Here is a 12,604-nt window from a genome sequence, read left to right as displayed (position 1 = left end):
TAATCATAACTGTCTTTTTTTCCTGATCTCTCTGGTCACTTTCTGGTTACTATTTATTCTATTTTTTTATTCTTATATACATGCATATTTGTTTCTGTGGCATTTTCTGTAACAATAACTGATCCCAGTCCAATCATCTGGGGAAATTGTTGCAAATGTTTACAGCTCCTTTCATATTTTCACACTTTCCTGATGGAGGCCACGGCCGAGCTGAGGCAGGTTTTGAAGGCTTGAAAATAACGTATTCACAATTCGCAGAAATGTGCAAATGATCAAAATCAAGAATTGTCACTAAAAGAAGCAAGGTCAAACATGATTGCAATCCTACGTMCTTTCTGAGTTTCTGTTCTCAAATGCAATTTGTTTTCTTTTCAGGATCATGTGTACGAGTTACTGAACACTATAGATGCCTGYCAGTGCTACTTTGATATTGTAAGTGCATATTTTATTGTTTTTTCTTATGCGTTAATTTCAGCCCCTGAATTAATTTTCTTTAATTATTTTTTTCTGACTGCATGGAACAAAGAAGTGCGTGCTCTTTGTTTTGTTTGGGGAAGTTTAAAAKATGATAACTACCTGTTCTCACATTTCAATTTCAGGCTTACAATTTCGACTTCACCAAAAACTACTTGGACCTGATCGTCACCTACGCGTCTGTCTTCCTGATGATCGCTCGCATTGATGAAAAGAAGACTTTGGTGGGAATGTTTAACTGTGCTCATGAGATGACCAATGGATGCAGGTAAGAATAAGAAAGTGGAGGACGAGCCTGTTGTCCTTGCAGGAGATTATTACTTATAATGTAATATTGGTATTTTATAACACTGAAAATTTTGTTTTAATTTCATCCCTGATTTGATCTTCGAATATTTTAAAATTTTCACTAAAACCAAAAAGGAAGAAGCAAAATCTCTATTTATTACAACAACATCAATAAATTAACAGTGAAGTAAACATAATTTAATAATTCAATTTTTAAAAATATCCCCCAAACTCTACAAATAAATTTAATATTTTTTAATACAGTAACAACTACAACCCCTGGCAAAAAGTGTGGAATCACCAGTCTTGGATGAGCACTCATTCAGACATTTTATTCTGTAAAACAAACTCAGATCAAAAACATGATACAATAATAAGGTCATTCCAAAGTGCAACTTGTTGGCTTTCAGGAACACTCAAAGAAATGAAGAGAAAACATTGTGGAAGTCAGTGAATGTTACTTTTATTGACCAAGTACAGGGAAAAAATATGGAATCACTCAATTCTGAGGAAAAAAGTATGGAATCATGAAAAACAGATAAACAAAAGTCCATTCAAAATACATCACTAATATTTAGTTGCACCACCTTTGGCTTTTATAATGGCTTGCAGTCTCTGAGGCATGGACTTTATGAGTGACAAACAGTATTCTTCATCAGTTTGGTGCCAACTCTCTTTGATAGCAGTTGCCAGATCAGCTTTGGAGGTCGGAGCCTTCTTGTGGACCATTTTTTCCAATTTCCACCACAGGTTTTCAATTGGGTTGAGATCTGGACTATTTGCAGGCCATGAAATCGACTGAATGTGTCTTTCTCCAAGGAATGCCTTCACTGTTTTTGCCCTATGGCACGATGCAGCAGTTCACATATTTAGCAACCATGTGTGAAGAGTTACCTTCTTCAAGAAGTTTCACAATCCTCTCTTTTGTTTCAAAAGACATTTCTCTTGTTGGAGCCATGGTTCTTGCCACTCCACTTCGTCCAGCAGYCCTCCAAGGTGTCATGAATGCAGGTGTTTTTAACTGCAGACTAACGAGCAGATCTAATCTGAGGCAGGTGTCCTTTTAGGGAAAGGAAATTGACTGGATGTGTCCTGATTTTCCTCCTCCAATTTGAGTGATTCCATACTTTTTTCCTCAGAATTGAGTGATTCCATATTATTTCCCTACTTGGTCAATAAAAGTAACATTCTCTGACTTCAATGTTTTCTCTTCATTTCTTTGAGTGTTCCTGAAAACCAACAAGTTGCACTTTGGAATGACCTTATTATTGTATCATGTTTTAGATCTGAGTTTGTTTTACAGAATGAAATGKCTGAATGAGTGCTCATCCAAGACTGGTGATTTTTTTGCCAGGGGTTGTAAACATATACACATACATTAATTCACAATGTTTGGGTGTGATGCTTGAAATAATAAACCTTACAGCGTTTTTTTTTTTTTTTTTTTTTGGGGGGGGGGCTTTAGGGAGTTTGCTTAACAACTGAACTGATAGCATCTTTTGTTAATTTTCCACTAGTAATAATATCCCATGAACAAAAAGATAAAACCAACATTATGTGCACTTATGTATCACTTTATGATATCTGACCATCAGCATCTCAGTTCCACTTAAAAAAAAATGAAAAAAAGTGTTTTTTCCCTTTTTTATCATTATTTGTTTGAACGGCTCAAAATAGCAGGAAGTTTGTCCTAATTCAGAACTTGTGCAATGAGCCCAAAATGTTTGCATTTTACACTCGACGTGCAAATCCCATTTGACCAGAGAGAGACCACACACAGTCTGCCGTTTTAGAGAGAAAAACTTCACATCTTTAATTTTCAACCTTATAGTGAATGTTGTGTAAATATTTCCAAATCCCCTAAAACATCTTTAAAAAGGTTTTTGTTAGTAAAACTATTGTATTCGGTAATGTAGTACTGTTACTGAATTTTGTCCCCTGTTCTTAAAAAAAACTGACAAATTTCATATTACAACATTCTCTGCAGTGACCCCTCCTACCCTCGACTCGGTCAGATGTTTGTGGAGTACGAGCACCCGTGGAAGAAGCTCACAGAGGAGTTTGGTCCTCATACAAAAGTACATTTACAGTTAAATGTGTACTAGTTCACATTTGTAAGCACTGTTTAAGATGGTGAATCCAGCAACCTGCAAAATACAGTTTTATCATTAATAACTTCTACACACCTACTTTAAACATTACGTGTTGTGTTCATCTGTTAGTAAAGCTGATCAATAATTTGAATGAATTGAAAACACAGCAGTGCATTTAATGTTTTGCTGTGTTTTGCCTGAAAAAAAAAAACTAGCATCACATGCAGTGCTGTTACTAACTAGTTCCTCACCTGTCTTGTGATTTTGCACAAAATATGTTCGTGTTTCAACAAGTATCTTCTTCACTGCACTGTTTCCAATAAAAATCTCTTCTCCCACTTTTTGTTCACCCTTTGTTTGTTTTCTCCTTTTGTCCTGACCTCAGTCTGTGACAGCCGCGCTGCTTTCTTTGAAGATGGTGTACCCACGCAGGAACCTGCCTGCCGAGCAGTGGCGGAGCGCCCAGCTCCTCAGTCTGCTCAGCRCCCCTGCTTCCATGTTGGACCCGGCCTGCTGTGACACCGTGAGCCCAGCCTGCCGTCACCCCTCTGCCCTCCCCCCATCCCTCTGGCAGGGAGAGGAAAGAGCAGAGATAAGAACCATGACAGCAGCAACCAGTATTAGGATTTTTTAATATCAGTTACCAAGTAATTGAATTTAAAAGCTCTGAGTTTTTATTTTACATCATTGAGATTGAGAACCGTTGACAGTGATGTGCGTAAGTTTAGAGCCACTGCTCATTTCTCTATTTTTTGCTTTCTAAAAACTAACCTTTTTAATATGGCTGTATAAAAGGTGTGGCTAATACCTTTTACTATACAATAGCTATATTCCAAAATCTACATTATTTTAGGGGAAAACTCTGTGAAAACACTGTAACAGATTTGYTACCCTGTAGCATCAATACACAAAGGAAAAAAAACATATTACATGCTCTACAGACCTGTAATTATAAGCTTAACTTAATTGTATCATGATTGTTGATGAGTTTGTTCTCCACTTCAGATCATGTGTGAATACCTGTCAATGGAAGTGATGGAGCGTTGGATCATCAGTAAGTAACTCCCTTTCTGAAATTTCAGATTAAAATCTCCAAAGCTGTTTAATCACAACTCTGACACACTGACATAATTAATGATAAAACAAAACATAAATATTAAAAACATTCAGACTTCATATTTTGGTAAAAGACTGAAAATAAAAATAGGAAGAAAAAACATTATTGCTTTATTACTTATCATTGTAACAACAAACAACGATGGCTCCAGTCCAATAGATCGTATCATGGCTGTTTCTAATTTCCCTCCTTGCAGTCGGCTTCCTGTTGTGCCACGGCAGTCTGAATACAAACCAGGCTTCTCTGGAGCTGTGGAAGATGGCCCTGAGGAGCGGCCTCTTCCTCACCCTCACCCGAGACGAGGTCCTCAACGTACACAAGGTCTCCGAGGACCTCTTTGACACACTGAAAGGGTACCACGCTCTTCTTAAAGTAATGTATTTGTACAAAATGTACAAGGTGTCTGTGAAACATGATTTAAAGATGCATTTGTTTTTAAAACTTTTAATTTTTTTTGACAGTTTAGGTTGCAATTACGAAAACTCAACACATAAAACAGTGTCAGCCTCTATTTGTTTTTCTTTTTTTTTTCAGATACAGCAAGCGCATTGCAGACATCAAGGAATGCCGTGAGCATATTTTGACCAACTGGTAAAATTACTTTATGGAATTATTCAATGAATTGAAGTTACATATAAATGTGCTGTTAAAACCAGCGGTGTTTCGCCTGTTTCCAGTGGAGCCATGCACAGAGAGAAGAGGCAGTTTCTGAGAGTAGCAGTAAAGGAGTTATGCAAAGTGCTGGAGGATGAACCTGGACTTCTGGGACCAAAGGTAGAACAACTGTGGGAAACTTAGAAAGAACTGGAGGGATTTATTCATTTTCCATTAATGCTACATTATTATTCAAGCTGATCAAACTTCCATCCAACAAATGTTCCCCGTCCTTAATGTTGTTCTTTCTTTTTCCTTCTTTGCGCCAATCAAACCCCAAAGGCCTTATTTGTTTTTATGGCGCTGTCATTTTCCCGTGATGAGGTCCTGTGGCTCGTCAGACACTCTGAAAATATGCCAAAAATCAAGATGCCAGAAGATTACAATGACAAGTAGGCTCTCTATAAGCTAACTATGGAATACTTAGTAAGTTATAGAAATATGCCAAAAGCTCATGGCTGAGTGTTGAAATTCGGTCATACAGGCAGTATAACTACCTGAAAACCATTTTATATTCATCTGATGTGAATTAGTGTTCTTTTAAACTGTGCAGGAATCGTGCTATAAAACAATAAGATTAGGGATTGTGAGACTGATATGCTTTTCTGCTTTTCTTTCAGTAAAATGGCAGAACTGTTGTTCTATATGGAAAAGCTAAGAGGACTACTGAGAAAGTACAGCCATGTAGTTCAGCGCTACCATGTTCAGTACCTGGCACAGTTTGATGCCTTGGTGCTCAACGACACCATACAGGTACCCAAATATAACAAACTGCTATTCACTGAACTCCTGCAGCGTATATATGTACGAGTACTGTGTATTTCTGAATGCCTTGTTGGTCTCTTAGTGGTTATGAAGATAAATATACACATCYACATCTGATTTATGTTACCAGCACTATTAACAACTTTTTTTCACTTTAATTCAGAACATGTATGTTTGTCCAGAGGAGGAGTCAGTTCTGATGAGCTCTTTTGTCTCATCTCTTTCTGCTCTCTCTATTAAACAAGGTAATCACTACTATTTGTCAAAGAACTGAACACAGAACAATTTAAAAAGTAAGAAACAAAATCCACACACTATTTTTTATATATTAATGGTTAATTTCATTTAAATTTGAATGAAAACAGATCAAAAGTTTATTTTTTTGGCTATATTTATTCCCCTACACAGATTACACAAGTCTAGCTTTAATGTGCTTTAGGTGCCTTCATTTGAGTGTTTGGTTTACATTGAATGCGGACCCACATTTCAGAATTTCTCTCTGTATATATAATAAAACTATAGAAATAATTATTTCAAATTGCAACATTTAATGTTGTTTGTAWTGAGTACCTTTAAACTCCAAACAAATCAGGTTGTTCAGATAATAAAAACCTTCTCATTTYAGTGGACAACAAAGAGGAATTTGATTTCAGAGCACAGAGAATGGACTGGCTAAGATTACAGGTTTGTGTCTTATTTTACATAAAACATAACTTACATATTAAAGCATGAATGCATAAGGAAATGTTTAAGACAGACATCAGTTTTTTTTAATATTTTCTTTCTGTTCAGGCCTACACAAGTGTGAATAAAGCCCCTCTCCCATTAAAAGACTATCCTGACCTGGCAAAGGTGATGAACATGATCCAGTTTCACACCAAAATGGTAGACAGCATGGAGGAGATGCTYCAGGAGACGTCCGAGCTGTCCATCTTCTGGTCAGTCTCTTCATTTCTGTTATTTAAAATAAACATCTTTGTATTTTGGGAGACTGATTTATTTGTTTTCTCCAGTTTCTACCCTCGTGTGTTTGAGAAGATGTTCAGTCAGAGCAGTGAGGAGATGACTATGAAGCGTTACATCATGTCTTTCCCTTCCGTCTGTTCTCACTTCAGTCAGTGTGGACACCCTCTCTGCCCAGAAGAGGTCAGTGTTCAGTTGTCTTCTGATCAAAATCAGAATCACCAGCCTGTGTGTGTGAAGACATTAGTTTGCCTCCACTGTGCATGTTTTGTGCTCATTTTTCATTTTGACAATAAACCAAACAGATCAACAAGTTTGAGATGTACTCGTCTTTCTAGAATCCTCCTGATTGTTCTTCCTGCTTTTCTATGTTTGTGTGTTATGTTTTGTGTGTGCAGCACGACTTACTGGAGAAGCGGAGTCTGCGCCTGTGTGTGACCTTCCTGGAGCAGATAGCCAARCAGACCAGCGGTGTTATGTTGGAGATATGTGCTGAGCAGCGCAATCTCAATGACCAGGTGGAGTCTAACTTCAAGTTTCAGAAAACTTATTATCCAACAATGATGGGTTTCTGACTGAGTCCRTTTCCAAAAATAATCAAACATTGGTTTCAGTGTATTTACCTGGAGGCAGYGAGGAGACTTTTGAATAAAATGATAAGAAACTGTAACTGAGAAGCAGATGGTTTCACAGTGTTATTTCTCCAATTCAKATATTATAGATTTAAACATCCACAGTTGCACTAATGGGAAGGAATAACTTGAATGCTGTTCCACTGCAGATGTTTATCCTGTTTTGCTCGTATGTTTAAATTTCCCACCTTATCTTTCTTTTTTTGTGTTCTTGTTTTGTATGTTTTTTCTCCTTTCTTCCTCTTTGCACCTTTTTTCTTCCTGAATAACCGCACAGTTGCTGCCTAAACACTGTGCTGAGACCATCAGCGCCGCTCGCTACAGAAAGCAAAAGAAACCCGTCCCTAAAAAGGGAGAGGTCCAAAAAGAGAAGCCTGGTGCTGAGAGCCTGAGAAAAGACCGAGCCGTGGTCACCAAGTCAGTCTGTTTTTGTTTTTTCCCCCTAATTATACCAATTATTTATTTTTATTTGTCCTACAAAACCTGATAATTGTGATAATTATTCAGTAAATATATTTTCTATTTAAGCCTTTATTATAAACACTTACAAATGTTTCTTCAGATATGCTTTTATTTTTTGTTTTCAATGTAAAATATGTGAAAGTTTCAAGGTAAAAGAAAATGATTCCTCCAGCCTTCAGGGATTCATTCATAGCAATATTAAACAATTTGATTAAAATCTTTAATAAGTTTTAAACTTCTCCTGTCTGCTGATATTCAGGACATTTTTTAAATTAATTATTAATGCTTGAGTCGTTATGAAAACAAGTTGGTTTCACAACTGACTTTAAACTTTATAACCCTTCAAGTTGAATCAGTTGAGCATTCACAGGTGCTGAATCAGGCCAATAAAAGTTAGAAACAAAACACGTTTTATTGGCTGCACATTTTATTTTCAGTATTCTTAGTTTGATCATTTTCTATATGCAGCGTCTTAGCTCTAATAAAGTCTGCAGAATCCTCCCCTCTCAGTTTGGACGCACTCCTTCAGTTCTCTGGTGCCTTCGTTTTCATTTGTACGACAAAGAACATCTGCACTGAAGTCACTTTCAAAATATTTGTCCAAAGTTTTTACAGATTTGCTTCGTCCTCCCTCTGTCTCTCTGTCTCCTACAGTGTGGACAAGTTGCATCTGAAGCTGACGGAGCTCTGCTCCTCCTACAGCCTCAGCACCGAGTTGATCGTCTTCGACCACATTATCGTTCCAACAGAGTTCCTCCTGTCTCAGCTGGAGATCCGCCTGTCTGAGTAAGCTGTAAAAGGCACATGGGGGGTGGGGTGCAATTGTCTGATTAATGTAGATCAAATAATGAATCCTGAATAAGTAAAGTAAAAATATTCAGACCTTAGTTTTTATTCTTTCATTGATGGGATGCACTTATCAAAATTCATCATCAACAAGAGTTTCTGCTATAATTGGATTTTTTTTTTTTTGCATTGTGCTGACTATGAAGGAAGAAAATGACACAGGTTGTCTTTGGAGAAGTCAAGCCTGTATTTTCTGACAAAAACTATAGACAGAAAAGCAACCACAACATGCACTGYCCGCTCCAGGTCTTCTTCCACAGGACAAGAGAGGACAAGTGCTGCAACAGTGTTGTACTACTTTATACATCTGACATATCTGACTAGAACAATAAACAGAAAATCACCACGTTATGGACTGCATGCTCCAAAGCAAAAGTATGCAACAAAACTTAAGTCAGTCTCTGTTACTTTACAGTCATAAATGCACTCAAATATTCCCATTACTGAGTGAATATATACACATAACAGTGTGATGATAACAGAAATGCACTTCATATATCAAAAAAAAAAACAAACCTGGATGTATTTGGATAAAAAAGAGCAGCATCCACTATCACAAACAATTTAACAAAACAATACCATAGAAGAAGAAATAGGGAGGGGCCTCTGACCTTAAAGTCACATGCTTGCAACAAACATAGTGGTTTTAATGGTGTTTCCAGTCAGCTATAAGAAGTATCTTAGAAAACATTTTGTGAAATTATGACAAAGTTCAAATACAAACTGTTCTCCCTTTTATTGCAGCAGCAGCATGATGTCTGCAAAATGATGTGATATCTCTCAAATCTGGAATATCATTTAGTCAGCTGACCTTTGTGATAAACAGAAAGCTTCACTCTGACTGGGATGTGACATATTAAATCATTTAGGCTATTTTTTCTCAGTGTTTTCTCAGAATTTTCACAGGTGCAATTATTTCTTTTTTTAATGTCCTTCTTACAGTCAGACAAATCGCAGAGAGTTTGGATCTTGTGAAATACCTTCTCCATCACTAAACTGAAGCTTTTTCTTTTTGATCTGACTTCATTATGTCAAGTTTAAAGCTAAAAAATCTGAGCAAATACTGTATCTGTCATGTCACTCCTCTGTGTCATTTCAGTATTAACTTCTGTTTAGATCATTGTTTGGTATGAGGGTAAGTTTGTGTTACTCTTTATATGTTCTGTTTAGTCTCTCTGTCTTTTTTTATGACTACCTGTCCTGTAGCATTATCTTTAGTCTCCTTAAGTGGCAGCATTCTTGCAGTGATTGGTCCCTCTGTGGCCAACATTATAATGAAATAAAGGAGCCAACGTGAGAGATTGAAGGGCCCGGAGGAAAAACATAAATAAACCTGCAGTGAAGCCCTGCAGCTAACCAGTTTTATGGAGCCATCTGAGCACCAGCAGTTGGGTGACAAGTGACAGCGTTTTAACACGTTTCTGCAGGATCATTGTGAAAATGATCAACTACAACCAGACCACCCAGGAGATCACRCGCCCCTCTGACCTGCTGGCGGGGATAAGAACCTACACAACCAGCCTGCACAACCTCGCCAGCCACATCAACGTGGACATCACCCGGCTGGTGAAGAACATCCTGCTGCAGCAAACACAGCCGCTGGACTCACACGGAGGGCAGACAGTTACTCACCTCTACACAACCTGGTGTGTGTCAGATACACAGGCATTCAAAAATATATACACTAATAGACAATTGCTATTGAGGCAAACAACTAATTAAAAGTGGCATTTAACACAAGAAATGTTAGTGCATTTGCAAGTTCATCCTCTTCGCCCTGAATTCTGACCTTCTGGTTTTAATAGAGAAGCACTCTTTGTTTTTGCTCTCTTTTTATCTCTGTAATTCAGACTGAGCTGTAAAGGTTAAGGACACATTCTCTGCTTTCTGCTCCTCAGGTTCCTGGAGGGCCTTTTGCGTCAGGCAAGCAGCTGCCTCGTCGTCCACTGTCCCACCATGCAGTGCTTCATCAGCCAGACGACTGAAAACGAACTGACTTTCAGAGCAGAGGAGTTCTCAGACGTGGCAGGTTGGCTTCAGTGCTCGAATAAAGACAAGCGGCAACAGCTGTAATCAGGAAAACAATCATTTTGACACATTTAGATCAGTGTTCAAGAGCATATAGGGAATTTTTCACCTAAGTGTAAAAAGCTAGTCTTTTCTGAGACAAACTCCTACATTTACTGGGTTCGCAAATTTCCGTGTTTAATAATCATGAGCCCACATGTTCCTGAAATGACTCATCGTTAGCTAAAACCGAACTTGCAGATATCTGTCAGCCGTGTATGCAGGGAAAGTGTGACTGCACCAAAGAATATAAAACTTGTAATGGTGTTGTTGTGCTGTATTTTATTTTGCACCTCTTGTCTTGCAGCTTACTCTCCCACTTGCCTGGCTTATATAAACTTCAGAATTGCCTATTATCTGCTCCACTCTTCCATCTCTGCCATATACTGTAACTGTTATAGCATTACTTACATCTCTCCTCCTTACAGCTTCTAGTTCCACCTCCACACTAACAGCATTGGAGCTCCTTCTAAAGGCTAAATTTACTCCATGTCACGCTTTGGTTCAGGCATACAAGCAAACACGATTGCTGCACCATAACAAGATCGCTGTACTTCAGTAATCGCCTCCACACTTTGTCATCCCCGCTGTCTAAATTTACTCCTCAGTTATCAGCCCGCCTCACAGTGAATCGCTGGCTAATCCATTAACCACCTTCAATTTCATCCACACGCATTCTCACCCATCCATATTCATTCACAYGGCAGCCTGAATGAACGATCTGAACTTACTGATTCAGCTTCACTAAATAACCCAACTGGATTTGAAAGTGAAACTAATAGCCAAACTTTTGTATGAAACACCTTCAAAAAAGAGAACACATTGTAAAGAAACAAAGTATTTCTTCAGTGTAGTTTAAATCCATATTTGTTGATTTCATTGTAACTATTAATTTTAAACAAAATCAACCTCTAAACAGAGTTACAGGCCCTGGCAGAACTGATTGGTCCATATGGGTTGAAGTTTCTGGGTGAGAACCTGATGTGGCATATCACCTCCCAAGTCACAGAACTAAAGGTACAGTATGAAGCAAACAGAGAAGTCACAATCAGTTATTAATGTTTTTGTAAATTTAGGAAAAAATAATAATTATCTTATTGTTGTAGCCATCATGAACACAAGTTTTGATCATCAATGATAATCAGTGTTCATGTTTTCTACCACAGTCATTCAAAGTGTATTTGAATACAGAAAATGCATTTTTAATCTGTTCCTGTCTCTCGTCTTTGACATCTTGTCAGCTGCAAACGACAATGTCGTTTTCAGTTTCAGCAAATGTAAAACAGGGGAAAATATCAGCTGTATAATATGATTAAAAATAGTAGTTTTASCACACAGTGCTGTTAAATCACTGTAACTGCAGTCAAATAATGATGSCCCTCGTTCCTCCATCTATTCACACAAGCAATTAAACGGCAAAACAACTTTGCTGAGCTGCTCTGAAACAGAAAATTCCTATCTCGCTACACATCAGAGTTAATCAGCTTAGTGTTTAAGGTTACGCTGAAAGGTTTTTTGTACGTATTTTCGGAAACAGACCACAAAAATACGTATATGGACAACTTTGTGGTTAAGTCCATGAGCTCAGTCAAAGTTAGTTCATTCATCATCCACTCTAGTGAGTCAAAAATAAATTGACCTTATTTAACTCAGTTCTTGCAATATGTGGAAAATATTCACATTTAGATTCATTTTGTTGTTGATTAGACCTTGAAAACCTAAAAAAACCTGTCACTTTATAAAACACTGATTATGAAAAACAATTTAATTCTGCTGCTCATCACTTTGACACGCATGGTTGAAACGAGGAGTCTGAAGCTGCCACAGTTATGGCTTCTCCTTTGTGACTCTCAGCTGAAAGTGTCTGTTATCACTTATTTCACTCCGTTGTCTTCTGACAGAAAATGGTGATTGAGAACATGGACGTCTTGATACAGATGAAAAACAACTTTGACAAGCCAGAGGAAATGACCAACCTGAGGAAGAGGCTGACAGGTGAGAAGTGCTGAGAGGAACAAGAGGGGGAGATAAGGGAAAGAGGTGTGAAGCTAAAGGTGGCACGCAGGCTGAAAGATGTTTTAGGGGAAAATGAGAGAGGAGGAAGTTGATTTCAGTGGAAAAAGTGAAAAAGAAGAACATAAATCAGATGAGATCAACAAAAGTGAAAAGATATTTAGTTACTGTATTTCCTACTGARCACATCTCTGTACTTTGGAACATAATGCAGCTTATTTTTGTTTTTA

General features: G+C 37.8%; 1 protein-coding gene across 1 annotated transcript in view; it reads left to right on the top strand.

Moving 5' to 3' along the window:
- Window positions 1–12,604, top strand: part of nckap1l (NCK associated protein 1 like) — a gene marked incomplete in the record, with an annotated part of 20,139 nt that overhangs the window by 1,768 nt on the left and 5,767 nt on the right. The window contains 21 exon segments of the mRNA XM_014004126.1: window positions 376–432; window positions 600–742; window positions 2,750–2,840; window positions 3,241–3,378; window positions 3,861–3,909; window positions 4,169–4,325; window positions 4,507–4,563; window positions 4,650–4,746; window positions 4,909–5,018; window positions 5,247–5,379; window positions 5,555–5,636; window positions 6,017–6,075; window positions 6,184–6,329; window positions 6,405–6,537; window positions 6,753–6,872; window positions 7,264–7,403; window positions 8,103–8,234; window positions 9,722–9,940; window positions 10,193–10,323; window positions 11,281–11,378; window positions 12,263–12,356. Coding sequence (XP_013859580.1) covers window positions 376–432; window positions 600–742; window positions 2,750–2,840; window positions 3,241–3,378; window positions 3,861–3,909; window positions 4,169–4,325; window positions 4,507–4,563; window positions 4,650–4,746; window positions 4,909–5,018; window positions 5,247–5,379; window positions 5,555–5,636; window positions 6,017–6,075; window positions 6,184–6,329; window positions 6,405–6,537; window positions 6,753–6,872; window positions 7,264–7,403; window positions 8,103–8,234; window positions 9,722–9,940; window positions 10,193–10,323; window positions 11,281–11,378; window positions 12,263–12,356 — 2,386 coding nt within the window.

Source organism: Austrofundulus limnaeus, unplaced genomic scaffold (assembly GCF_001266775.1).
Source record: "Austrofundulus limnaeus strain Quisiro unplaced genomic scaffold, Austrofundulus_limnaeus-1.0 Scaffold22, whole genome shotgun sequence".
NCBI lineage: Eukaryota > Metazoa > Chordata > Actinopteri > Cyprinodontiformes > Rivulidae > Austrofundulus > Austrofundulus limnaeus.
The sequence above is the reverse complement of the archived record's forward strand: the minus strand, read 5'-3'. Positions and strand labels throughout refer to the sequence as shown.